Source organism: Chinchilla lanigera, unplaced genomic scaffold (genome assembly GCF_000276665.1).
Source record: "Chinchilla lanigera isolate Chin_1 unplaced genomic scaffold, ChiLan1.0 scaffold00146, whole genome shotgun sequence".
Classification (NCBI taxonomy): domain Eukaryota; kingdom Metazoa; phylum Chordata; class Mammalia; order Rodentia; family Chinchillidae; genus Chinchilla; species Chinchilla lanigera.
Genome location: NW_004955547.1, coordinates 2,511,019 through 2,538,527, shown reverse-complemented (window position 1 = coordinate 2,538,527; position 27,509 = coordinate 2,511,019). Strand labels below are relative to the sequence as shown.

Below are 27,509 nucleotides of genomic sequence, written 5' to 3'. Positions count from 1 at the left end.
ACTTCCCAGAGCTGGCCAACCTGTTGGCTGGAGCGGTGCCCAGCACCACCCTAGGCTGCTGCCACCCTGGCAGGTGCACAAATCTCTCAACAGGGAGCAGAACATGGTTTCGGTCTATTATCAGACCAGATAAAGGCAGTAGCTGAAGCTCCAGAGAGCGATTTGGGCTTACAAATAAGCATCTCCACATGCTCTACCACTCCCTGGCCTCCTTTGTCAGCCACCCGCCTTCCAGTCCCCCTTTGTTCCTCTCTGAAAGCAGCCCCAGGGACAGGGACACCTCCTAAATAGCTGTCTGTGTGCAGTGCTGGGAAGGGAAGGGGTGGAGGCAGGAACCAGCTGTGCAGCTGAAGGCAGGGGCTGGAGGAAAGAGGTTCCAGAGGTCAGAGCGCTGGTCTCCGGGGCCGTGACGGGCATTCTCACCCCTGAAACTGGGGAGTAGACACCTCAGTCACAACCCTGCCTTTCTCACCTTTGTATTTGCCCCACCCCTCAACACAGGCATAGGCCTCCAACAGAGATCCAAAGAGCAGGGGGAGGTAAGACTGATGATTTCTCCAGTGATCCCGATACCAGCATTCAGGGCCTGGGAGGAGGGGAAACAGGTCCCCCGACCTTGTCTCCTGGAGGGAAGGGAGGAAGGGATCGTTGCCTAAGAGAACCATAGAAAGTGGAGCTAAATAATAGAGGGTACACTGCGTATAATTCAATAACCATGGCTTGCACACCTACTCTGCCAGTGGCAGTGGAACCAAGAAAAAGGCCCTTCCATCGTGAAGGTTGCTCATGAGAGCTTTTCCACTCAAAAACCAAGGAAAGGGCTCTTGGTCCAGGGAGACTTCCCACAGGAAGGAGCAGACAGAGTGTGCCGAGGGCCAGAATCAAGCAGCCTGGACTGTCCCTTGGTCCTCCCTGGCCAGTGTCAAGCCACAGGAGGAAGCCAGGTCCCCCTGCCAGTTTCCCTTTGTGCAATCTTTCTTCCTGCTCTTCTCCACCCAGAAGCAGGCCTGGCAAGCAGGCCAAAGTGCCGCCAGCATGAGCCAGCACCCACACAGATGGGCACAGGTTAGGGTTTCCTGGGGAGGCTGGGCCAGCCCTAAACCTGGGCCAGGGAATCCTACATGTGCCATTCCTGGGTTCTACCTCAAAGAGAGGGGCCTGATCCCTGCTCTGCCCGTGGTGCATGTCTCTCTAACCTCCAGGCCCAGTCAGGCCTCTGCCAGCTTGGAGAGACTTCCTCTTTCTCCTTCCTTTTGCAAGGGCACCCTACTCTTGTCACCCACCAAGGCACTGGGCTGTGACAGGAAGTCATCAGAGTTCCCATTGGACACTGGTCAGGAAACTAAAGGAGTAGGAAGCAGACCTCCAGGAGCTGCATGGTGGTGATGCACACCACACCCTGAGCAGAGGACCCAGGTCAACCTGGGGCTCACTTAGTCAGCCCAGCTCTGTCTAGCAAGGAGGCAGCCAGGTCCTGCAGGGCGTGCTCCAGAGCTGGCCCCGAGACTGGGCGTCCCACACTGGACTCCTCCCCATTCCACCCAGGGTCCCAAAGCTCTTGTGGCACAGCCTCCGTCACAACACAGTAGAACAAATGCGTTGTGCAGAGGGTGGCCTTTTCCCACCCCAGAAAGACACCAACTGTGTGCCAGGCACTGCGTCGGCCCTGCGACACAGAGGGAGCAAACCCCTCCACTGTCCCTGTGCTGACTGTACTTGGCCAGGGAGGCGGACACAAAAACGTCAACAACCAACAATAAATAATTACAAATTGGACTAAGTGCTCTGAAGACAGGAAAGTGTAATTAGCCGACGCTTCCTCCCCTGGCCCTTGAGGCTGCCCTCATTACAGAGCACCAGCCGCCCAGGCTCGAGGCGTGCTTTGTGGTCAAGCGCCTGGCATAGCAAGCGGGGTGACAACAGTTTGAGGAACACTTATTGAATGAAACTGCAGGAAAAAATGATCAACCAATATAACCTAATTGTGCAGGCCCTTGGGCTCCACAGCGGCCAAGCATTTGAGCCCAAAGCACATAACACTTGAAAGGCAGAGCCCCAGACCAGAAACCCGGTCTCTCTTATCTCAGGTCCAGGGCTCTTGTCACCACCCATGCTGTCCTCAGCCAGTCTGGAACCAGGTCCCAGCCTCCAGGAATCTGCAGCCTCCTGGCTGTCTCAGTTGCCTTCTTTCCAGCCCAGGGCTGTCCAGGAAATTGTATGTGAGGACAGGATTGTCCTCTGAGCGCACCTCCTGAAGACACGCGACACCTCTGCACTGCGCAGGGACACAGAGCTGATGGAGCGATGCTGGGGAGGACAAGAAGGGGCTGAGGAGAAAGACAGGCAGGGAGCAGCTGGGGCCCGGAGCAGAAGAGGGCAGCAGGTGCAGAAGGTATTGTTTTACACTACAACAAATCCCCTATCTCCGAAGCTACAGGAAGCCGCTGAAGGACTCTGGGCCCGGCAATGAAATGTTTTGATTGCAGCTTCCGTGAGCTTCCAAGGAAGCCACGGTTCCTCTGAGCACTTCTGACATGCCAGTAATTCCGGCTCTTGTCACTGTCACCATCCCACACAGTTTCTCACTTCACAGCTCATGATGCCACCCCAGCCTGGAAGAATCCTCCTTTCCCTCCAGGCCCTAAGCCACTGTCTCAGATGCCCTGGTCAGGGTCAGCACCTTCTCTGTTTGGGTACTCCAGAGCCTGTCTGGCCTGGGAGGAAGCTTTGTCTTTCTGTCCTTGCTGTGGTCAGTTTCTCCTTTCCAAGCCCTGCCCCTTCCGAAGCCTACCCTCAGCTCGCCAGCTCCCAGCTCTGGAGCCCTACAAATTCTTATCACATAACCACAAGTCATTCAAAGGCCCTCAGGCCCTGTTGCCAGGGCTGGGCCCCAGGGCAGGACTTCCCTTCTTTGGCCTTGATACAGCCCTGTCACAGGGAAACCCAGAGAAAGGAGGCCGGGCATTCCCAGCCTCATCAGGGAGATAGCACTAACCCCACAGGTGTGGACATAGAGACACATGTAGAGAGAGAATAAAAGATGGACAGCAGCCCGAGCAGACTCATCCGGAGGAGAGGCCCTCCTTCCCATCATGCCCTGCAGTGAGGCTGAGAGTCTGCCCTGAAGATCCCAAACCCTTCCCTGGCTGGCCTGCCCTGGCTCCCCAAGCCCCTGAGCCTGAGCCAGGATAGCGTGTGCTCACTGGAACATTCATCCAGCAAGTATGTCTGCTGTTCTGCGTTACGAGGCCTCCCTCCACGGGCCAGGCCTCGGGCCAAATGGGGAGCAGGGCAAAGAGGAGGTACTGAAACTATGACGCAGGGATGCCATTCCCATAAGGCCATGCAGCTGGCCTGTCAGAAGGTGGACCAGACGCCTCTCCTCCCCAGGGCTGAGGATGGAGGAGCCTGGCCAGAACTCTGAGCTGACCGCGGACTGAGAAACAGGCAGACGGGCAGAAAGAAGGAGGCAACACAGACAGCAGCAAACACGGGGAAGAGGCAGATGAGGAGAGGGGGACAGGTCAGAGGTCGGGGGAGTAATGTGGAGGAAGTGAGGGGAGGCAGGAGAAAGGGAGCACAAGAAAGCCCCCCCTTAGAGATTCTGAGCCCTAAAGCCTCCCCCACTTCCTGGCCTCTCTGTCTCCTGGGTAAGCAGAACAGTGTCCTGTCACAAATCACAGGGGGCCAAGAGCAACAGGGATAGACTTGGGGAGGCAGGGAGGAGAGGCTGAGTCCTATCCCTAGACCGCTTACGGACCAACAAGGACAGGCCTCCAGAGCCCCAAAGGATGCGCACGTGCACCCCCAGGTGGGGTTACCCCAGCTCATCCCCCCTGAAGCCCCTAGCTTTGTTTGTTAGGATCCCAGAAGGGATCTGGAGCCTGCCCAGGTACCCAAACACCCCCGAGAGGCCACCGTGTCCCCGTGCTTAGCTGTCAGCAGCCTCCAGCCTCCATGGGCCAGAACCCCTGGTTGGACCAGGCTCCTCACAGGGGCCAGGAGAAGGTCGTGTCCAGGGCTCAGGGAGGGTGGGGGTCCTCAGGGCTGGCAGGGGGACGGCCTGGTCAGAGTCAGTGGTCTGAATCAGATGACTCTCAAGGGGTAGAAAGAGTCATGGCTGGAGCTAGGACAGGAAAAGGGACAAGGACAAATAAGGAGAGGGAGAAGGAGGCAGGGCCTGGCAGTTCTGTGGAGTTGTGTTTGTTTTGGGCTGTTTTGCTGCCATTCCTGTTTGGCAGCCAGAACTGTGCGGGCCAAAGACACCTTGAAAACTACATCCAAAGGGGACTGCAGGCTAGAGAGGAAGCAGCAAGCAGGCGCCCGGGTCCCTGCCCGGGAAAGGATGCCATCCATCCCTCCAGGGAAAGAGGACATCTCCAAGGAAAGCCACATGGTACCCCAGCCTCAGAGACCAGCCCCAAAATGCCAGCCTAGAAGCCAGAGACTTGGTAATTAGCTGGGACTTGACCGTGCTCAGGGGCTGACCATGCTCAGGGGCAGAAGTCAGAAAGCAACAGCAGCTTCAGGCTGTGCAGAGGCGCTCGTGAGAGCTGGGCATCCAGCCGAAAGATCTGGGTGGAGAGAGGGTTCCGACTGGGGCCCACAGGGAGAAGCAGCAGCCAGCCTCCTTTCCTGTCTTCTGCCTTTCCTGGGGCCCCAGAACTTAGAGGGTAGCATAAGGAAGGGCTGGAGTTCCCACTCCAATGTCAGCAGCCAATGCATGGATAACAACTTGTACATCACTGACAACTTGTACACCCCCAAACCTGGCACACACCCCTCCCAAGGTTCCTCCTTTGTACCTGGGGGTGGTGAGTTCAAGCATCTGCCTCAGACAGTGGTTGTGGGGAGCACTGATGAAGCACTGGGGTCACAGCTGGCATCCAGGTGGTTGTTTTGGCCTTGACAGAGCCCAGATGCCATCACCTGCCCCCTCCCTCCCCCACGAAGCAGGTCAGGGTGACCAGGGTGGGGAAGGGCATGATGTTATGTTTGGTCAGATGCCATTGTGATACCAGGCCAGGGCAAAGGTGATGGAAGGCTGGGGTGGCTGTGCTCACCGATGTTGAGTGGGGGAGGGCACACGTGGCCAAGTGGAGGCAGACACCATCACACAGGGAGATGGATCTTTTGTGCATGGAAAGAGAGCTAAGAGATGGAGCGGGGGAAGGAGACGGGGAGAAGGGGTTGAGAAAAGCATTAACATGTCTTATGTACATGTACCAACTTCCCATGATGAAGGTAACCACTGTGTACTTCAAACAGGTACTAACTAAAATTTTTAAAAAATTTTTGAGGCTTTTATAGGTAAATGGTCACAACTAGAGACCATACTCATAAGTGAAATAAATCAAACATACATGTGCAAGCACAGCATTGTTTCACTAGTGCAAAACCTGAGTTAATTTAAACTAGGAGGTATGATAGACATTGTGAATTGATAGGAAAGTACTCAAGGGTAAAGGGCAACTGGGATGTGGGAAAAGGGAAGGGAAAGAAGGAGAAATTTTGTATGTATGTATATACAGGATAGTTAACATGGTTGTTCTACTGTCTTCTATTTCTTTGCTGAAAGAAGCTGTCAATGAGTCCTTGGTTGATCAATATTGCATGTCTCTATCTGTTTTTGTGAGAAACCACTTTGAAGATATCAATACATAATACAATAAACATTGTTAATTTCCTACCACTTTGTTTGTAACTCCATATTTTCTGTACTGTTCTTTTGCTATTTTGTAAAATGTTGTCTGTCTGTTAATGTTTTCCTCCTTTTATTTTTAAAATAAATAAAAAAAAATTTAAAAGATACCATCACAGTGTCCCAGTCACCTGGAAGTACCTTGCCAAACCATGTGGATCCTGGGATCCAGGTTTAGGAAAGACCCACAGTCTCAGTGCGGAGTCCTAGTGATACAGTGTCCACATGCGGGCAAGAGGTCCGGACTGAGACCTGGGATGAGCGAGATGACTCGCAAGCAGCCCCCTCTCAGTACTCCCGTCTTCCCTCTGGTCCTAGCGAGGGCTGAGAGCCCTTCCGTCCCTGACTATCTCAGTCTCTCCCAGATCCACTCCTCTCTCTGCTCAAGGACGGTGTGCCGGGTGCAAGGAAGACACATAGAGCAGGCCACTGGGAACATCGGGCCAGGCAGGGAGGAAGAGGCTGGCAGGAGAGGAGGTAGCTCTCCAGAAGGGACTCAGGAACTAAGGGGGGGCAGAAGGCAGGTCCCTGGCCAGTGAGCCTTCTTCTGCCCCACAGAGGCCTCATGGGGGCCACTGGTGCCTTCTACTTCTACTGCATATTTAATATGAAAAAGGTGAACAGCGTAGAGAAGCAAGGGAGGATGAATGGGAAGAGAACATTCCCGCAGCCCTGAAGGAAGCTGCGCTTGAGCAGGACCATCTTGGCTGGGAAGGCACGCACACCAGGCTGAAGCTGGTGACTTCACAGGTCCTCTGACCTCATAGGTCCTTCGCCTATGCAGCCCATGTTTTCATCCCCACTTCCCACACAAGGACAAAAGTCTGGTCACCTGCCCTAGGTCGCAGCAGTGGCAGGCAGCCCGGCTGAGCCTTGAACTCGACCTCACTTTTCCACCATTTCCTCTAGGCCTGAGACAGTGGGGTGCACACAGCAGGCGGGAAGCTGTGAGTGAAGGCAGGCAGGAAAGGGAAACGAAGCCAGGGAGACTCTCGGCAGCTAAAAAAGAAATAATAAAGGTGCTGTTTCCCAATGGAGGGTTGGCACCGTGCCCAGGCCTGCTGCCCTGCCATCAGGAGCTCGGAGCTGCGCTTGCCTCATCTTTTCCAGAACTATGTGGGCCCAGCTACGTCAGCCTTCAGGTATGCAGGAGCTCTGCGGTGACAGGCTTCTCTCGTCTCTCTCCTTCCTTATTAAATCTGCCTTCTTCTTGCCGCCTCCCACTCCCAAACCCTCCGACAGCCCAGGTTTGGTCCCCTCCCCAAGCCAGGCCGAGTTTGCGGGGGAGAGGGCCTGTGACCAGCCCTCCTGCAAGGCAGAGCCCCTGCTGGGGAGGAGACAGATGTGTGCCGTGCTGGGGGAGGGGCAGCAGCACCACATCATCTAACAGGTTGGTCGGGCTGGGAGGCGTCCCGCCCTCCCGCAGCTAATGAGCACTGTGCGACAGGTGTTTGTATCTCAGTCCCCAGCCTGCTCTGGCTGCGACAGGAGGCAGCCGCCCGCCACCCGCCTCCCATCCAAGGCTCGCTTGCCGCTCATCGCACGCCACCGGGCCCTCCCGCTCCCAGGCCGGGGGTAGGGGCCACCATGGCCTGCCGATCTTGCGTCGTCGGCTTCAGCAGCCTCAGTGGCTGTGAGGTGACCCCGTTGGGCAGCCCCCGGCCTGGGACCTCTGGATGGAGCAGCTGCGGGGCCCCTGGGCCAGGCTTCAGCTCCAGAAGCCTCACAAGCTGCTGGCCAGCTGGCACCATCCCCAAGGTGACCGTGAACCCCAGCCTCCTGGTACCCCTGGACCTCAAGGTAGACCCAGCTATCCAGCAGCAGAAGAACCAGGAGAAGGAAGAGATGAAGGTCCTCAATGACAAATTTGCCTCCCTGATCGGCAAGGTGAGCAGAAGTGGGTGGAGGGGCGGGGGACCAAAAAACAAAGGGTTGCCAGGTCTGGGCTGGTGGCTGAGCTCCTATTTCTCTGAGCGTTGGTCATTGGGCTCCACCCCTGCCTCCAGCCAATCGGGCGGCAGCATTGCTTCCCGAGCAGGCTGATTCTGAGCAGAGAGATGGAGCAGGAAGTCTTGATCCCTCCTGGTGTCAGGAAACAAAGGGACCCCAGGATTCCCTGGGGGTCATGTCACATGGCCTGAGGTCACCCTGACCCTCAGCCAGCTAGGGAGAAGCACTGAGCATCCCTAGGGAACGGCTCCCTCAGAGTGGTCTTCAGTACTGCTGCGGGGCAGGTGGACAGTGGAGATGGGTCCCCGCTCCCGTCTATCCCGCAGGCCTCTGGCCCCACAGCACCTCTCTCAAGGTTGCCCTCTCAGCTCCCATCAGAAGAGCTGGCAAGGCCGAGGGGGCGTGGGGGGCTGCTGCCCAGGCAGTGGGAAGCTGTGGGTCAGTGCAGCTTTGGCCATGTCAGGAGACAAGAATGTAGGGGACAGACACCTAGAGTTGGAACCGTGCAACCTTCTGTACCCCCACCTGAGTAGAGGGAGCAAGTCCCTGGCACCTGCAGCCCCCAAGCTTCCTTCACCCCACTGTTCTACGGCTGCTCTAGAGCCCTGGCACCCATCTCTATCCTCAGGCAAGGGAGCTCCCAATGAAGTCCTGTCCACCTCCCAAACCTGCTCCTCACTCTCACCTCTGAGAAATCTCCTCTCAGCCCTCCTGGTCCACTCCCTGTTGTCCTGCCCAAGAATACCATCATAATAGTAATCGTCATCGTGATAGCTAATTGTTTACTGTATGCTGGGCCTTGTGCTGGATGCTTTACCTATTTATCTCTATTTCCTTTGACTGCTTATATGAAAGAAGACGTTTTGTGCCCATTTTACAGATAAGGAAAACTTTGCCTTCCTGACCCTCCCAGTAAACAGGCTCAGCCTCCTGCCCTGACTCTGTCCCTGTCTGCTCCTTGGTCTCCTCTTCTCATTGCCGGTTGCCCCATGGTTTGGGAGCTCACAGAGAGGGGCAGGGGGAGGAGTGATGCATGTGGAGCAGCTGTCTGTGTCTGAGGGCCCTAGGGCCCCCTCCCTGTGCCTATCCTGAGGGTCCCAGACAGGAATTTGGCAGATGGGATGTGATTCAGTCTCCACAGCAGCACTGCACTGGCTGGTACTTCCCCACCCGGGTAGAAGAGGAAGCTGAGGACAAAACAGGTTAAGCACCTTGGCCAGGGCCACACAACCAGCCTGTGGTACAGTTTAGACTTGAACTCGGGTCCATGAAACACAAAACCTGCACCCTCTGAGATGGGGACCATTTCATTCCTTCCCCATTCACATGTCTGGACCAGAGTTTCCCATGCACACGTGAGGGCCCAAAGAGGAGTCTGGAGGGGAGGATGCGGCCTGAAGGAGTAGAACATCCGTCCCCAGAGCCCGCTGCACGGCCCACTGCTGCGCTGGCTCACGGGGGAGGCACGGCCCTGCCAGGCGCCTCCTCACCAAACCCGGCTTACTCCCTTAAAAGGAAGGCTGTGCTCAGCTCTGTAATTTGGCTCCAATGGTGGCTTTTCTCCCTTGAACGGTGCTGATGTCACCCTGTGCCTCCGTGTGGGGACAGGGTGGGAACAGGTGGGTGTGGGCAGAGGGAGGGGGTGCTCAGGATTTGGGTCCTGTGCCCTGCGCCAGTGAAGGTCTTTAGTAGACTTAGAGCCTCCAGCCCTCAAACTTGGCCTTAAAGTGGGGTGACCTTTGTGGGGGGATGCAGGAAGGTGGGGGGTCAGCACTTCAAGGGCCTTGATTGCTCCATCCCACCCCCACCCCCAGAAGCTCTGTGTCCTGGTGAGAAGTGCCAGCAGGCAGTGGCTCAGAGGGTGAAATTCGGAACACCATTAATGGATTTAACCCCGGGCTCCACCACTGGCTGGCTGTGCAATCTCAGGCAAATGACTTCACCTCTCTGTGTCTCAGTGCACATTGATATAATGGGCTCATCGATGAAATGGGAGCGACTTGTGAAGAGCAGTTAGAACACACCTAGTGCATGATTTTATAGTCGGTAAATGAGAAATAAAGTAAAAGGGTCTGGCCCCAGCTGCTCCCTCCCTTGCGGGAGGAGCCCAGAGGAGTCGGGTTGAAGGGGCCCTGCTGGGGCGGAGGGAAGGACCTTAGTGCGAAGGGGTCTGTGGGGGGCTGGAGAGAGATGGGGAGCCCAAGATAAGCTGCAGTACAGGGTGGAAGCTCTGAGCAGAAAGGAAGGCAGAGGTACCCCACCCCACACTCCCTTCCAGGCCCTCTAAGGCAAGAGAGGAAGGGAGGGGAGGGAGGGGCACTTCCAGGAGCTGGCAGAGAGGCCCCGGAGCAGCGCTGCTTCTCCCACTTCTTGGCTGTGTTTCCTGGGATCCGCCACCTCTCCTCCCTGTGCCTCAGATCCCATGGGGGCCCGGAGTTCCTGCTCAGGGAAAGAGTAGCAAGGCCACGGTCACGAGGTGAGGACTGAGGAGTGGCAGCAGGAGGGCAGGGGACAGAGGGAAGGCCGTGCCTGCTTCCCACAGGGGCTGCTGCCTGGGCCTCGCACCTTCACCTGCAGACAGCGGAGCCCATGGAGGTGGGCAAGAGGCAGGACCGTCCAGGGTCAGCCTGAGGAGGCTGTAGGGAGAGACCCCGCCCCAACGAGCAGCAGCCAAATGCTCCGGGACAGAGAGATGGGGATCGGGACCCCCTAGAACGAGTGACTTCAGAGTTGTCCGTCGGCCTGGATGCAGAAGGACACCGACCAGCCCCACCTGACCAAGGGATTGTGGTGTCTTGGTGAAGGCAAGGGATCTGACTAGGGCCAACCTGGCCTGAAGGACTGCTGGGCAGACTCAAGAAGCAGAGCCTCCAGGGCCTCAGCCCAACTCCTCCAGATGCTCCCCGGCTCCAGCCAGCAGCTCCTGCTCAGGCTGTTCAAACCACCTCCGCGAAAATCCCCTTCCACACCCTCTACCCAAGCCTCGTCGAGAACCATGCAGTTGGGCCACGTTGAGTTCTGGGCCTCTGGGCCTCGATTTCCTCATCTGTAAAATAGAGAGGCAGAGAGACCCCTCCTAGAGCTGCCACTGTATGAGCTCAGGATGGGGCCAGCCAGAGCAGAGAGGAGGGGTGGCAGCCTTGAGAGTTGGAGGTTGGCACTTTGAGGGCTGGCACTTTGCAGGCTGTTGGGATTATCAGCCCTCCTGGGCTTTTATTCCAAGAGAGAGGAGTCCATCAGCAAGAAGAGCCAGGCTGGGGGATGAGTCTCCATCTCCACCACTGAGACAAGAGACTCCTGCAAGGAAGAGAAGACAGAGGGCTCCCCCTGACTCCCCAAGACCAGCTGGCACAGGAGCATAGAGCACTGAGGTTAGACGAAGGGAAGAACTTCCTGGTGTGAAGGTTTCTCTGTTGCTCATGGGTGGAGGAAGGAGTCTCACATCTCTCCTGTTACCCCACCCTTAGTGTAAACACAGGACTCCTGCTTGTCAAAACGGAGAGAAGGTGGGGTGAGCAAATGCCTCCCCCCACAACGCTCCCTCTCACACACACAAAGCAGGCAGACACCCTCTTGACCTCCATCCCCACTGAACCTGTTTGGCTGTGACTACAGTGGGTGGCAGGCTTAAGGCAGCTTCAAGAAGAACATACTGGTGCGCATGGGAGGTGAGCAGCAGACAAATGTCACTGTCAAACGCCTGGAACCAACACTCCTCCTGGCCTTGTCTACTATGAATGTCAAAGGAGGCTTCCCAAGGACATGAGAGGGTCTTGGGAGATAAAGGAAAGCGTGGGGTGTAGATAGGGCCATGAGAGAGGAGGAAGAGGGACTGGTGGTGACCAGACTGGGCAACATCTGTTGGGGGGGCCTGTCTGGAAAGCATGGCCACTGGGTACTGTGTGGCCCTGGACAAGTCATCTGACTCCCTGCCCCAGGGTCTCCATGAGCTCCTCCGTGAAGAAAGGGTACAGAGCAGCTGAGCCCCAGGACTTCTGACAGCTCTCAGGCTGTGGTTCCAGAGCTGGCGCCAGCTCCAGATCATATGCATGAAGTCATAGGAAGCATCACGACTGATCACAGCATCCTCATGACAAAAACAGCGCAACTGTGCAGTAGCAGGGCCAGCCATGCCTCGATAGCCTATCCATGTCCTGGACTCCAAGAGCAGAGACCCTAGGAATGCAGCCGGTAGCTCCCAATCTGCAGGGAGGGAGGCTGGTAACCAGGACAGATGAGAAGCAGAGGAACTGAGGCTCTTGACGCGAGCGGGAAGGAGGAGTTTTTCAAGCGGAGTCAAGGAGGGCTTCCTGCAGGAGGACTGCTGGGCACACATGCAGAGGAGGAGAGGCAGAAAGGGCCAGCACACATGCAGAGGAGGAGAGGACAATGCCCAAGACAGGCTGGAGGGTGGATGGGCCAGGGAGGTCCAGGCCACATCTGACTGGCCTAGGGGAGGGGAGAAGGGGCCTAAAAGAGATCCTGAACAGCATACGGCTGCCCAGGCTGTGATCCATGGGCCATAGGAACCCTGGCGGAAGCCCCAGAGCAAGGCACAAGGTTGGCAGAGCCTGAGAGGAGCCTCAGGGCTCAGGGCCCTTGCATCTTCACCCTCAAGGCAAACCTGGCCAGAGGCAGAGGCAGAAGCTAGCTCAACAAGGGCAGCTGGGGTCTCCAGGCCAAAGTGACCCAAGAAACACCTAGGGGACATATGCTATTGTGGTTAAGAAATTCTCAATGCAAACTGCCTGGATTCCAGGCCTGGATCTGCCACTTGCTAATTTCATGACCTTGGGCAATTCTTTCACTTCTCTGCGCCTGGTTCCCTCATCTGTAAAATGTGCTGATACCTATGCTGTGGGCTGTTGCAAGCAGCTATCTAGTGAGTTAAAGATGGCAAGCATTCAGAAACAGGCCTGGCACACAGTAGGTGCCACATAAGCATGGGCTGTTATTACTGTTCCAAGCACATCAGTGGGGCCCTCTCCCAACAGTCCTCAAAGGCAGGCAGATGATATCATCCCCACTTTCTAGCTGGGGAAACTGAAGCTCAAAAAGCCTGCAGCTCTGGGTTTGTAGAGAGGATTAACACTGAAGTCCGAAGCAGACCTTACTTGCTGAGCTTCCAAGACAAGATGAAACCAGGCTTGCCTTGGGGGAGGGGCAGATGGGCCTCTGACACCTCACATTCCCAGGGGTCTCCCAACCCAGCCCCAGACAGGCTTGGACAGCCAGTCCCATTGTGGGCACTGTCACACCCTAGCCACCTCCCTCAGCTAGCGCCCCGACAAGCCCTTGCTAATTGGCCCCACCTCCCTCTGCTCCTTATCTGAGCATCTTCAATTTGAATAATCAGTAACCCGAGGTTCGCTGCTCTCAATGCCAGAGTGAGGCCCAGGTGGAGGTGCGCAGATGAGCAGCCACTTCCCAGGGAGCCCGCCCCACGGGCACCCGGGCTCACCCACCCCTGGCCCACTCAGTGCCCTCCTGCTCTCCCAGGTACAAGCCCTGGAACAGCGCAACCAGCTGCTGGAGACCCGCTGGAGCTTCTTGCAGGGCCAGGACTCAGCCACCTTCGACCTCGGGCACCACTATGAGGCGTACGAGGGCCGGCTGCAGGAGGAACTGCGCAAAGTGAGCCAGGAGAGGGGACAGCTCGAGGCCAATCTGCTGCAAGTGCTGGAAAAGGTGGAAGAGTTTCGCATCAAGTAGGTGGCTTCCTATGGGGGCCGTGGGCGAGGGGCTGAGGGTGGGGCTCAGGCTGTACTCAGGTGGGACACGTTCCAGCCAGAGGAAGGAGCAAGAAGTTATGGAGCATCAGTCTTCTTAAGACATTTACTGAGGGCCTCCTATGTGCCAGGTGCCACTCTAAACACCAGGGATGTGGCAGGGAACCTACAGCTGCCACCCTCCCCCCACCAGCTTGCAATACAGTCAGTCTTGCGCTGGCTCTTGTATGGCCGGCCCTTGGACACCCCCACAGCCCTGTTCAAGTGGGCCCACTCTGGTGCTGTAACCATGCTTGCTTGTACCCACACTGCGCTGGCGTGGGACATTATGTCATTACTAGAACCCTAGACGGGTTTCTGCTCTGAATATGGCTTTGGATTTCGACTTCAAATGGCTGGACAGGAGAGGGAGGCACCCAGTGTAGGCAGGAGACAGAAAGGGTGGGTTTCATTTGAATAAAGAAGCAAAGCCCTGTAGTAGTATGTGTGAGGCATGGAGGGTGCCTGGGAACTACAAGACAGGGAAGACGCAGCCTCCATATCCAAAATGTGTTTACAACGTTGGGACGTGCAGACAGGGAAACAGCCCATGAGCACAACAGCCTGACGGTTATGGGCCAGGCCTGGGCACTAATGTGAGAGGTCTTGGCCTTCCCCACTGTCGTCACCCTCACTAGCTCCCATGTGAAATGGGAATGTGGTGATGGATAGCAATCTCAGGAGGCAGGCAGAGGAAGAAGAGAATCCAGCATGGTGCCCGTCATTTATAAATGGCAGCTTTCCCATCCCCTAGAAGAACGAAGTTCTCAGCACGCAGTGAGTCCTTGATAGGAGTTTGCTAAGTTGAACTGGCAGGATGGGCCCTTGGGTAGCTCAGGGAAGAGGTGACCCCCTCTGTCAGGCAGTGGGCAGGGCTTCAGGGACGCTGAGAGAGAGCACGGAAGAGGGTATACCCTTGTGCACCCCTCAGGGGTCTGGTTTCCCTGAGAAGGGAGCCCCAGCCACAGCAAGGGGAGAACAGAGGGGGCTGAATGCCTCATCTCCCCTCCTCCAGGGCAGGGCAGCCCAAGCCCTGCCAGTAGGAGAGGAAGCGTCCATTCTCCAGAGCAGCCAGCCAGGAAGCCTATCTGGAAATCCAGGGGTCCGGGCTGTGGCTCAGCTTGTCCACTGCTTCCCCTGAGCTCTGCCCTCCCAAACCCTAGGAAACTCAGACCTGACTGCCCATTCAGAAGCCCCCAGCTTCGTAACACCCAACCAAAGTCAGATCAGTTCATCAGAACCCGTGGCCTGTGTCACCAGTTCCTAGTTAGGCCAGAGGATCAGAGAATGGCTGAATGAGGGTCTCGGTTCTTCTTCCATGGAAATCACAGACCCAGATAGGCAGGGCTTGTTCCTAGCCACACAGCCATGCACGTTAAATGTATCCTAACCTCAGCAGGCCACGGCTGAAGACTCCTCCAGCCAGCCCAGCCAGATTGTGGGCACAGGAGCCCCGCAGAGCTGGAGTCCTGTACAACCACTACTCGGTGTTTTCCTGCCTCAGCCCTGTCTGACTTGATGCCTTAGATCAGCATGTCTCCCCCTCCTCTGGGTAGGAAGCCCACCTCAGGAGGGGCAAGAGAGACTGTGGGTCTGCCAGCCAAGGCTGGGGAGAGCAGCCTGGCTGTGCAGAGCCTGAGGCCCCGGGAGAGGCGGGTGGAGCCCACAGGGAGGAGCCAGTGCCCTGCCTCTGCAAGGCGATGAGATCAGCCTCGCTCCAGAAATAAACAACTTACGGGGGAGGGGGACAGGTGTGACCACCTAAAAAGGGCTTAAGGAGGCGTTTGAGAGCTGGTGGCTGGTAGCCTGGCAGAGGATTGGGATAACTGGGGGACAAGGTGTCTCCTAAAGCCTCGGTGGAGATGAGGGCTCCCAAGGACTCGGAGGTAGCAGGGACCCCAAGGATTAGCCACATTAGCTCTTCCATTACTAAGCACAAAAGGAAGGCCCAGCAAGTGGAAACAACCTACCATGCCCACACAGCAAGTCCCACATGACTCTGGGACGCTGCAGGTGCCTGGGCAAGCGGGTGACAGATGAGCAAGCACCCAGAGGGGAGTGGGACTGAGATGCCTCGGAGCACCACGCTGTGCGGCAGGGCAGAGGACTCACACAGAGGCCAGGATAGACCAGCAGTAGCCTTGGGGGCACTGAGGCCCGGTCCCAGACAGGAAGCTGCCCAGTGCTCCTGTTGTGCCCCCAGCCTCGGCCCTGGGACTCAGGCCTCGGCAGCTGCCAGAGCCCTCCTTACCATACCTACCTGGAGCGCCAGCACCAGGATAGACCCAGCCTGGACTGGATGTCAGAAAGAGGTTCTTCCAGCCCCAAACTCCCAGGATCCTTCTCTGCTGGAGGGGACTTAACTTCCCTCTACACTCCTTGCGTATGTTCCTGGGGCCCCTGGAGGGTCTCTGTCAAGTGGCAACTCAGGTTCCCCAGCAAAGGACATATTTGAGGGGTGGGAAGCTCTGATGGGGCTCAGCACCCTCAATCCAAAGCCTGAGGCCTTCTTCTAAGGGTTTTCAGAAGACAGAGCTCTTATGAAGTGAGGGAGCAAGACCCAAGCAATCAGAATCCCTCAGCAACAGGCAGAGACAGGGCTATAAGACCTCGGCCTGGAAGGAGGAAGGGAAGCGACAGAGGGGGGAAGGACAGCGGGGTGTGAGGAGCGTGCTGGGCACCTGGCCCCCCAACAGGCTGCTCTCTCCAGCTCCTGTCAGCCGGCTGGCAGGACTTTGCTGCCCCAAGGAGGTGATTGAGGGGGCTCAACCACCCACCTTCACGTGAACAGTGAGCGGCTCCCCAGCCTCTGCCCTGTCCTCCTGGCAGGGCATTCCTTGGAGCCCCTCGGGTCCCAGGAAGAAGCAGTAGAAGTCAGCCCAGCCCTGAAGATACGTGAGGGATGTGCGGACGGCCACCCCGGCTTCCTGAGGCTTCTCTCCAAGAATATTAGAGGACAGGGCGGAGGGCATCAGGCCCTGCTGTCAACACTTTCTGTATTAACCCATTCAGTCCTCCTGACACAGCCGTTGTCACACCACGGCCGCGCAGCCAGTCCGTAAGGAAGCGGAATTTGATGCCCTGCTGCCCAACATAGCACAAGTGCCTCTGGCCCGTCTCCCAGCCAGCTTCCTCCTCTGTCAGATGGGACTCCCAGGACGTCCCCAGCTGGAGGGTCGTGGGACAGGTATAGAGTGTGTCCAGCATAGGGCCAAGGGTGGCCCACAGCACCTGTGACAGGGCGTCATGTTCCCCCTGGTCTGCTCTCTGCTCAGCACTGGTGACCAGGATCCTCAGAGCCCCTCCTCTTAGACTTTGGAACCCGAGGCATGGCGAGGGACCACATCTGGACCCGCACCCCGAGATTCAGAGACCATGTGCCCTGTGGGCCCTGACCACCCTTAGGTCCACTCCCTCAGCTCTTCCGTTGGGCTGGGGGACAAGAAGACATGAGGGCTGGCAGGCCCAGCCAGCAGCATGGTGGCCATGGGTGCCACCCTTCCTGCTGTGAGGTCAGGGACTGGGGCAAGTGGGGGGCTACCCTGAGAGCCACCAGCGATTCAGGCACTCCCTGGAGAGGAGGGAAGCACAGAAACCGCAGAACCCCACGTACACTGGGGCCAGCAAAGGCTGGGATAGGGAACGTGAGGCCAGCGGTGTCCACCTGACCATGGAGCCAAGACAAAGTCTAACTGGAAGAGAAGGGTAGGGTCAGGAATCCAGGGGTCCCAGCCCGCCTCCAACAGTGTCCTTGCTGCAAACACAAGGTGACCTTGACTGGGGAGGAGACCAACCCGGGAAGAGATTTGTGGCACCCCCTGAAGTACAGACTGCACACCATGTGCCCAGCTATGGCAGCCGGGATGGACTTTGTCAGCCTCTGCGCACATACACCCCTGGGCACCTGGGGCCCGCACACACAGAGGAAGCCAGCAGATGAGGAATGACGTTACTCTGCACCAACTCTGGTCGCTCTGGACAGGGATGGCGCCCACTGTCTGTCGAAGCAGGGGGAAGAAGGGTGGGGCTGTGGGAGAGGAGGCAGGTGGGAAAGAGACGTAGCAACCAAATGCTGGGGAGGACCTAAGGCAGTGATCGTCTGGGAGGAGGCAGAAAAGCGGGGAGAGCGCCACAGGCCAGGTGAAAGAGCTGGACGAGGCGGTGCAGCCGAGCAAGGAAGAGGAGACCTGGGCATCCTCAGGAGGAAGCGAGAGGACAGGAGCCAAGTGCAGGGTGCCAGGGGTGTGTCATGGAGCACGGGCCATTGCACCCCCAAAGGGAGAGCCACTCCCTCTAGTGGCCATAAGGGACAGAGTGGGACAGCCGAGGCCCTGCGTCCCATCCAAAGAGAATGAGCCAAACCCCCAGCTCCCACCATGTCCAGCTGAGCCATCTCCTCCCTCCCCACCCCAGGTATGAGGATGAGATCTCCAAGCGCACGGACCTGGAGTTTACCTTCGTGCAGCTGAAGAAGGTAGGCTGCCCCCACCCGGGGCTCTCCCTCCTGCCCCTAGCCCCCTTTACTTCAGGCTTGCCCAATTGCCTTTATGCCCATGCGAAGCCCTCAGAGGCTCAAGTCTCAGGACCAACACACAACCAGAGCGATGCATCCGTCCGCATCGTGCTCCTTTCCCAGGCGCTTGCTGCCCCTCCCCGCCCGCGGGACCCCGCCACTCCCTTTCTCCCTCTCACTGATGTCACCAACACCAGGATCTGGACACTGAGTGCCTTCGCCGGACCAAACTGGAAACCAAGTTGAAAGGCCTGCAGAGCTTCTTGGAGCTGATGAAAACCATCTATGAGCAGGTAAGCGGATGGGGCCAGGGTCTCCTCCATGGACATGGGGGAAGGAAGGAAGTCCAAAGGCACGGACCCTTCAGCAGCGCTTGTTTCACGGAATATGGGCAGTTCCCCAAAGCCGCTGTCTCAGGGAGAACCCTGTATGTCGCAGTGTGTGCTGGGTGCTGAGGGCATGCAGGGGACGAGATGTCTCAGGGCAAGGATTAGGAGGCTGGCCTCAACCCGGAGGCCCTGAACGACTGTCCAGATGGAGCTGCTCTTATTAATCCCTGCCACCTACGGCACAGATGCACACAGCTCCGGGTCTCATGGGCAAGCTTCTCACTCTCCCTGCTTTGGTTCCGGCTCCCAGACAATCTTAGCTTCTAACAAAATAACTCAGGACGTGCGGACAGAGCAGCCTCCAGAATACATTCTTGTTTGTCTCCTAAGTCCTCAGCTGAACCTGGGTGGACAGTGACCCAGCGAGCCCTACTGTGTTGCCAGCACAGCCATCAGAAGGGCCTCTGCTGACCCCTGGACACTGCTCCTCCACTCTTCTCCTGGGCACTGTGCAGGATGACCCTTCTCTCTGCACTTTCTCTCAGAGATGAGGTGTCCAAAGAGACGCTCTTGTGCTAAAAGGCCCTTCCACGAGGATCTTCTGTGTAACTCAGAGTAGGCAGAAGTGTGTGTGCTGAACACTGCTGGTGCCAAGCAGTACCCACGCAGCCAAGTTGAGCCACCACACGGTAAAAAGCTCTGCTGTGGGCCCTGTGGTCCTTGGACCCCAACTTCACAGCCTTGTCCTGTGGAAGGGAGGCCAGACTTCGTGGCTGTGCACAGCCATGGTCCTCACAAGCAGGCTCAGCCCTTCTGGGGCCACAGAGGTACAGAGACCTATCCGTGGCCATAGTGTGGCTTTGCAGAAAAAACACTGCCTGCTAAGGCAGGACACCCACGCCCATAGCCCTGAAAAGTGCCCTGTTCAGCACAGCCCTCCCCAGCCAGGCCAAGCCCAGGGGAGCCTTCTAGGCTCCGTGCCCACAGGCTGGTTTAAGTGGGCTAGGGCTTCCCCTGCGCAAACTCTCCAGCAACCACCGTGGGGCAGTGCTCACTCTGCTCCCCCAGCATCTCAGCACACTCAGAGCTTGAGCTCTAAGCCAGGACAGAGGCCCTGCAGTTGTGGACAGCACCCAGAAGAAGCCTCTGGAACCAGTACCGCCAGGCAAGCATTGCCAGAGACGTGCCCACAAAACTTCTTGGCCCTTTCCCCAATAGCCAGCCCCATGGACTCCATTTGGACCATTTCTGCTACTTTGGGCAAGCCATGTCTCCCCTCATGCCTCAGTTTCCTCATCTGAAAAATGGAGAGATTTTGCATGGGAGAGTCATGATACCAGCCTGGTAGGCCTATGAAACAGACTAAGCCCATTCCTTCAATGCAAAAGTGTTTGCCAACACCTACCAGTTGCCAGGCACTGCTAACCCAGCAGGAGCAAGAGGACACAGTGCCCACCTCTCCAGAAGGGCGGGGTTTAACTAGGAGGAGACAGGGAAAAAGCAAATAAACAAGAGTCTGGAGGAGATCACTCAGGGAGATGGTTAGTGCTGGAGTGCAAAAAATTCAGGTGATCTGACGTGCTGGGGGAGAGGACAGCTTCAGAGCCCCGTCGGGGGCCTTTCCAGTGAGTTGCAAGAGCATGGCAGGGATGGGGACGCTCTGGCCAGTAGGAAGAGCTACACAAAAACCTTGAAGTCAGGGGGGCACCTGGGGACTAAAGGGAAAGGAGGCTGCTATGTTCAGAGCAGATGAGGCAGGAGGAGCCTTGGGTCAGGAAGAACCTGAAGGGTCAGCTTATGCCTGGTCTTGGGCTTGGAGAGTTTGACCTTAGCTAAGCGTGATTGTTGGTATGGGTACTGGGGGTGGGGGTATGTGGGGGATCAGCATCAGGCTTACATCTTATAAGACTGCTATGGAGCTGGGTGTGGTGGTGCACATCCGTGACCCCAGCACTCGGGAGGCTGAGGCAGGAGGATCACTGTGAGTTTGAGGCCAGCATGAATAGCAGTGATGGTACTAAGTGTATTACAGTTTCCCTCAGTACCCTTGGGGAGTGGGTCCACAAATCCTGAAGATATCAAAGTCCTTCAATGCTTGATTTGCATATAACCTGTACATATCCTCCCATATACTTTTTTCTAGTACTGAGGATTACACTCAATGCTTTCACGCTGAGCTACATCCTCATCCTCCTCTTGTTTTTTTTTCTAAGACAGGGTCTCACCAGTTCCCCAGGCTAGGCTTGAACTACTAATCCTCTTGCCTTAGCCTCCAGAGTAGCTGGATTACAGGCATGTACCACCATGCCCGCCCATATACTTAAATCATCCCTATATTAGTTATAATACCTAATACCATGTAAATGTTATGTAAATAAGTAGTCACTATACTGTACTGTCTTAGGAAATAATGATAAAAAAGTCTGTACGTGTTCAGTACAGATCCAATTTTTTTCCCACCCACGGTGGGTTGAATACTCCAGTGTGGGGCCCATGGATACAGAGCAACATCTCTATGGCATCTATTGCTCCTTTTGGAAGCAGCTAGGTGGCAATTGGCAGTGGAAAGTGAGCTTTGTGTTCCTTTCCATATCTGAGATGGCTTTTTGCTAAAAATATTCCCCACACTACTGGTTCTCTAAGCAGCACTAATATGATATGAGCCACATTTGGAATTTTAAGTTTTTGGGCTGGGGATGTAGCTCAGCGGCATAAGTGCTTGTCTGACAAACCTGAGGTCATGAGTTTGATTCCCGGTACTGGAAAAAAAAAAAAAAGAAAGAAATTGAGTTTTCTAGTAGCCACATTTTTTTAAAAAAGAAATAACAAAAAACAATTTTGGTAATATAGTTTATTTAGCCCAATATACCCAAAATATGGTTATTTCAATGTGGTCATTATAAAAAAATCAATAGACTATTTTACATTCTATCTCTCATACTAAATCTTCAAAATCAGGTGTGTGGTTTATGCTTATAACTCATCTCAGTTTACACTAGTCACGTTATGACTAGTGGCCACCCCCCAGGACAGAGCAGGCTTGAGCAAAGGGAGAGGCCACGTCACTTCCACCAGGGCTGCCTCAGGTGAGAGGAAACATGGTGGAACATGGGGAACCTCCGGAGGTCTGCAAACTCTAGTGTCAACTTTGGATCAGACTAGAAAAGCATTGCTGTACAGGCTCATCCTGTGTCCCGGGAAACAGCCCCCTCTCCCCAGCACACACATGCACGTGTTTGGCTGGGATGCCCACAGGCCATGGTCTGCTCGGGCAGGCCCTCGTCTGTACACCGCAGCCTCCTCAGGAAGCACCACCAACCCCTGCATGACAGGACACAAACCCACCCTCCCTCCTCCCACTGAGGTGCAGCCCAGCTCGCTGGCACAAGTGGGACCTGGATGCATCTGGCCTGAATGCCACCTGCCCCACCCATAACCCCCAGTTCCAGGGAGATTAGTTGTGGAATCTGCTGACAAGTCCTGCAGCCAGGCACACCTCCTAGGAGCTGATTCCTACAAGAGAAGCAGTGGCTGTCTAATCAGCTTTGACAGGGAAGCGACTTCCGGAGTAGGCTGCTCTGCCCCAGGACACTTCACCCCAGCTTTTTCACTTTTATCAGTTACAACAGTGTCCTTTGCCAGTGTTTTTTGGACACTTACTACATCCCAGGCACTATGCTGCATGCTTTTCAGACTTAATCTCACTTAATCTCCTCAACAAGCCTATGAATTAAGGCTAGCAATTAAAGAGAGCAGCTTGGATTGGAATGTGGGTTCAGGAACCAGGCAAACAGGGACACCTCCCTGCCTCAATCTTCCCATCTATAAAATGAGAAGAATGATAGCAGTACTTCAGCAGGCTGTTGTGAGGATTTTTTTTTTTTAAATAGATCCTAAAGCACTTAGAACAGCGTCTGGCACTGAGAAAGCATTTAATAAACATTAACAATTTTCAGCTATATAATGCCCATTTCACAGATGGAAAAACTAAGGCTCAGAAGGATTTACAAACTTGAAAAGGGTTACTTAACTAATAAGAGGTGGGGGGACTCAGGGTACAGTTCCCTTAAGCTCTACATTTTATTATTAAGACGAGTTACTCTCTACCATGCCTGGGGGTACTCAACGAGGGTGGTCACACACAGCAGCCTCCTCAGGCTCTGACTACAAAGAAAGCCCTAAAGTGTACCATGGCTTAATTCCTACCAACCTGTGGATACTGGCGCCCATCCCAAGCTGGCCCATCCCCACCACAATCGAGCATTGTTATGCCCTCTCCTCCCGAGGGGCAGCGAGTCTGGACAGGTCTTCAGTGTTCTCAGTGCTCCATTGCTTGCTTCTGTTTTCCGGGCTCCTGCCTAGTCTGCCTCTTTCCAGAAAGGGTCTGAGGCTGCCCCACCAGCTAGGCTTCGCAGACCCCTTCACCCCTGTGGCATCTCTTGGCAGTGCCCCGCCTTTTCCTGGGCCGTATCAAATGCCAAATCCAGCCAGGACTGGAAGTGCCGCCGGAGCTCTATCCAGGACACCCACATACTCCCTGGTCTCCAGGACCGCAGAGGAGCGGGGATGGGATGTGAGGGCGGGCATAGCATGCAGGCTGGAGAAAGCTCGGGGAAGAGGGACAGAGCGCGCTGGGGACAGGGAAGAGAAGATGGCAATGTCCTATTTCGGGCAAGCTCCCCAGCTAGGGAAGCCGGGGTGGACCTAACGTCAGAGCAGCACCTCAGCCTCACACGGCCTGTACCTGTTTTCAGTAAGGCCGGGCAGTGGGGGTGCAGGCCTGCCAGCCTCAAGCCCCACCCCGCTCCCCCATGGCAACATTTACCCCAAAACGAGGAGCTACCTGGCAGGGAGTGGGGCTCAGAGATGGGGGTGGCTCTGCCAGGCCCTGGGGGAGCTCCTGTCCCCGCCAGGGCCCAGCCTGCCTTCCTGCGCCTTTTCTCTATCAGTTGGGAGGGGAGGACCCAACGTTGCAGTGGGCAATGGGGAAAGAGTACGGAAGTCGGGGCGGGGGTGAGGTTCGTGGAGTGGGCCTCTGGAGCCACCCGCCCCTCCTCACCCTGAGCAAAGAAGGGGAAAATGGCGAGGCGAGCAGAGGGCAGTGAGCTGCCGCCTGGAGTCCTAAGAGTGAGAGTTCAGGGCAGACAGGAGGGGAGCAGCACATCCCTCTCCACCGCCTGGGGGGGGGGTGGAGGCTAAGGGGTGGCCAAGGCCCTCGCGCCGTCCCCCGCGGCACTAAGCCCCTCACTCTGCCTGGCCAGGAGCTGAAGGACCTGGCAGCCCAAGTGAACGAACTGTCGGTGACCGTCGGCATGGACAGCCGCTGCCGCGTTGACCTGAGCGGCATCGTGGAGGAGGTGAAGGCCCAGTACGACGCCATCGCGGCCCGCAGCCTGGAGGAGGCCGAGGCCTACTCACGGAGCCAGGTCGGGCTCGGCATGCAGGGTGGGGCGGCTCTGCTCGGGTCACAGGAGGGCTGTTCTGGAGACAGCCGAGGTCTCTGGCAGCTTCCCCTAGCCTGAGACCCTCTGAGAGGGGCAGGAGAAGCACAGGGCGGGCGCGGGGCAGTGAGGACAGACAGGCATCGAGGGTGAGCCTAGCCTCTGCCAGGGGCAGCAGGAGGGAAGGAAGCCGCAGTATATGCCCTCCCAAAGTTCCAGGGCTCACCTGGGAGCCCCCCCAGCAGGACCTGGTGTTGAAGAGGGAGGTGACAAAGGGGCGGGCTGCAGAGGGGTAGAGACGGGGCTGGGGGCTGAGAGAAGCTGGCCAAGCCAAGGCGCGTCACTTCCTCCATGCCTGGGCAGCTGGAGGAGCGAGCCTCCCGCTCAGCTGAGTACGGGAGCAGCCTCCAGAGCAACCGCTGCGAGATTGCTGACCTCAACGTGCGCATCCAGAAGCTCCGGTCCCAGATCGTCTCTGTCAAGAGCCATGTGAGTGTCTGCAGGACCCACAGGGTGGGGCTGGAGGAGCGCGCTCGGGCTCACACTCACGCACGCTGAGCACACACAAGACCTGACTGAGAGACCCTGAGCAGGTCGGTTAGGGCCTCTGCGCCTCAGCTTCCTAACCTATCAAACAGGAATGTAGCACAGCCTGCTGAGGCGGTTGTGAGGATCACATGAGCGCTGCACAGGAAGGAGCTCTGTAAGCTGGCCGGAGCTGCTCGGACAGCAGAGAGCTCCCCATCACGTACACCCCATTGCCTCCCTCCCGCCTGCTCCAGCCGCACTGAGAAAGGAACGGAGGCCTAAGTCAGGCCGCCGGGAAGCACAGCTGGGGCAGCCTCCTTCGGTGACTGCAGTACTCCACTCTGGCCAGGAAAGGGTATTTGTAGGTCCAGCTGAATTTCTGCTTACTGCATTGCAACCCAGTATGCGCCCTGCAATGCCTCCACTTAGCCTCCATACGCACCAGTGACAGAGGTGACCGCTGGCCGCAGCCGCTCCCCGGCTCCCTGCTCACCTCCTCCTCCCTCTGTCTTGTGGGCTGCAGTGCCTAAAACTGGAGGAGAACATCAAGGCCGCGGAGGAGCAGGGCGAGCTGGCCTTCCAGGACGCCAAGGCCAAGCTGGCCCAGCTGGAGGAGGCCCTGCAGCAGGCCAAGCAGGACATGGCCCGCCAGCTGCGTGAGTACCAGGAGCTCATGAACGTCAAGCTGGCGCTGGACATCGAGATCGCCACCTACCGCAAGCTCGTGGAGGGCGAGGAGAGCAGGTGGGGGGCCGGGCAGGCTGCAGAAGCGGTGGGGGGGCCCAGGCCCCCACACGGTGTCCCTGGCACAGCTGCATTCCGGGCCTGGTTCAGCATTTCCTGAGATCTTGGCCTAATTCATTAAACCCTCAGTTTCCCCTCTGGAAAGTAGGCTGACGTAAACAGGGTTTATCTGTTGTGTAAAAGGAAGGTTAATACGAGTACGTGTGCAGATACACGTCTACTTCTGTGCATTTACGTGCAAATGGTGGCTATTTGTACAGAGGAAAGAAGGGGAGGAGTTGTCCTCCGGTGTTACACAGTAGGCAACCCCCGGGCTGGAAGTGACAGCCAAGAATTGCCCTCTACTTGCCAGCCCCAGGCCCCTACCCCAAAGGAGCTAAAGCTATAGGCTGCCTCCACATTCTGCCATATTCCCCCTCCCCCAGGATGGACCTGCCCTCTGCCTCGGCCACCGTGGTCAGCACCGTACAGTCCTGGCCCAGAACAGGTGAGTCAACCTGCCCAAGAGCCCGTGGTGGGGAGGAGCGCGGGGTGAAGGGGATCGGGACCCCGAGGGCATCATTTAAGTGGCTCCCAAACCTCCAGCCCCTTCCCTGCCCCACCCCTTCTGTCCCCTGTAGCTGCCTCCAAGCCAGGCCTCTCCAAGGCCCCCTCCCGAAGGAAGAAGAAGAACCGGAGAGGCCCCGTAATCCAAATCACCGAAATGTCAGAGAAGTACCTGTCTCAGGAGTCGGAGGCCTCAGAGTAAGGCCGCTGGACCCCAGGAGCCCTAGGACAGCCTCCAACTGCAGCAGGAGGGACTCAAACGAGACTCAGAAAAGTGTCTGGGAACCTCCAGGTTGGGAGGGGAGACAAAGCCTGATACCGGCCACAGGTTTTCCCAGCTGGGTGAGCTGGAACTTGGGGGTCAGCTGTGTCCACCTCCCCATTCCCCTGAGGCTCGCCCTCCAGCAAGGGGCTCTCACCAAGGTGCTTCCACTCTTCTGCCTAACACTTGCCCTAAACTCCTCTCTCCAGCCTCGCCTTGCCTCTGCCTCAGAACTGAGGCTGCCCTCCCGCCCAGGCGCCGGAGGGGCTAGGACCACTCGGCCCTATCCTGTGAAGGCCGGCGCTGAGGACCCTTGGCTTTCCCACACTTGGACTCCCCAGACACCTGACAGTATTAGGGAGTAAGGGGAGGAGGGGCCCTGGCCACTGGAGACCCGAGCCTGGACCTTGCACCAGCCTGGACACCCGCGCCCTGCTGCCCTCCTGTGGCCCCCTCCCAGGAGACCACAGCCGGAACTGGGCAGGCGCCCCCAGCCCGCTCCTCCACCTCTCCAGAAGCTGCTCCCACCATGGCCACCTCCCTGCACTTGTGGGATTCACCTGCCCCCAGCACAGGTCACTCCCAGCCTCGACACCCAGCGCTGGTACACCAAGCCCTGCAGACCCCCAGCCCCATCCTTGTGGTGAAACCCCAGTCCAACTCCCCTGACTTCCACTTCTCAGGGCCCTGTTCTCCTCTGCACTGGGCCAAACAGCCCAGCCCTCCCCCTGCGCACTCCCTGAGGGGCCCAGGACGCCCTCCCCGAGGACTGACATCTTTTTCTTCTCTTCCCCTCGGCCCCTCCCCCTCCCCATGTCCACTCTCCCTGCCCACAGCCGGCCATGAGGACAGCACAGCCTGGTCTGGGAGCTTCTGAGCCCTGACTTGGCTGGGAAGCCCGGGATACTTTTTAAAAGGGCTCAACCAAAGAGCAAACTTCGAACCCACAGGCGGAAAGGTCCCCCTCTCTGGGGGAACCTAGCAGTGCCAGCTCAACTCCCCAAGCCACTGCCTCTCTGCCCTTTCCTTTGCTCTTCCCACCTTCCCCTTCCCTTCCCTCGCCTCCTCTTTTAGCCTGTCTGATCCCTTCATCACATTTTCCAGGACAGACTGGCCTAAGGCCTTGGCCTCGCCTAATCCCCGAGGCCCTCCAGGCCTGTGGGGGCTGCTGGAGGGCTGCCAACTCTCTCAGGCCAAAGGAAACTCAGCCAAGTATTCATCCCTGCTGTCCCCAAAGAGGGTGCTGATTGCTGCTTTCTTCTCGGGCTATTTATTGGTTTCCAAGGGAGCAAATCCTCAGTGGGAATATGAGATATATAAAGTATATATTATTTTTTCATAACTTATATGGCTTTTAACTTATTGCTTCCCTTCCTGTTTCTGCATGATCAGTGCTATGTACCCTCTGGACTCCAGACATCACATATCCCGGCCACCCTACCTGACTGGGCAATGTCCGCCCCCAACTCCCTGCCAAGGGATGAATAAAGTATTGAGATTTTGTCCATGGATGAAACTGTGCATCTGTTTTATCTCATCTCTGGGATGAGTCAGCCACTGGCCAATCAGATCGAGCAAGGGATGCTACAGATTCCTTCCATCCCTGGGGGGTGGGGGCGCTAAAGAGCTCTACCCAGCTGGGTTCTTAGATGTGATCCTTAGCTGGTTCTAGGAGTGACAGTGACACAAGACCCTGTCTCCACAGAGAGGTCTGGGCTAGGGGAAGT

General features: G+C 56.9%; 1 protein-coding gene across 2 annotated transcripts; it reads left to right on the top strand.

Moving 5' to 3' along the window:
• Positions 1 to 6,896: 6,896 nt before the first annotated feature.
• On the top strand, positions 6,897 to 27,293 carry Krt80 (keratin 80, type II). 2 transcript variants are annotated; one of them, XM_013508497.1, is made up of 9 exons: positions 6,897 to 7,588; positions 13,151 to 13,359; positions 17,833 to 17,893; positions 18,130 to 18,225; positions 23,523 to 23,687; positions 24,066 to 24,191; positions 24,754 to 24,974; positions 25,400 to 25,461; positions 25,560 to 25,688. In XM_013508497.1, exons 1-9 carry the CDS (start codon positions 7,289 to 7,291, stop codon positions 25,592 to 25,594), a joined length of 1,275 nt encoding a protein of 424 aa, XP_013363951.1. In that variant the 5' UTR covers positions 6,897 to 7,288; the 3' UTR covers positions 25,595 to 25,688. The 2 variants fall into 2 exon arrangements, with proteins under 2 accessions (XP_013363951.1, XP_005411989.1); XM_005411932.2 differs by having other exon boundaries at positions 6,898 to 7,588; positions 25,595 to 27,293.
• Positions 27,294 to 27,509: the final 216 nt, after the last annotated feature.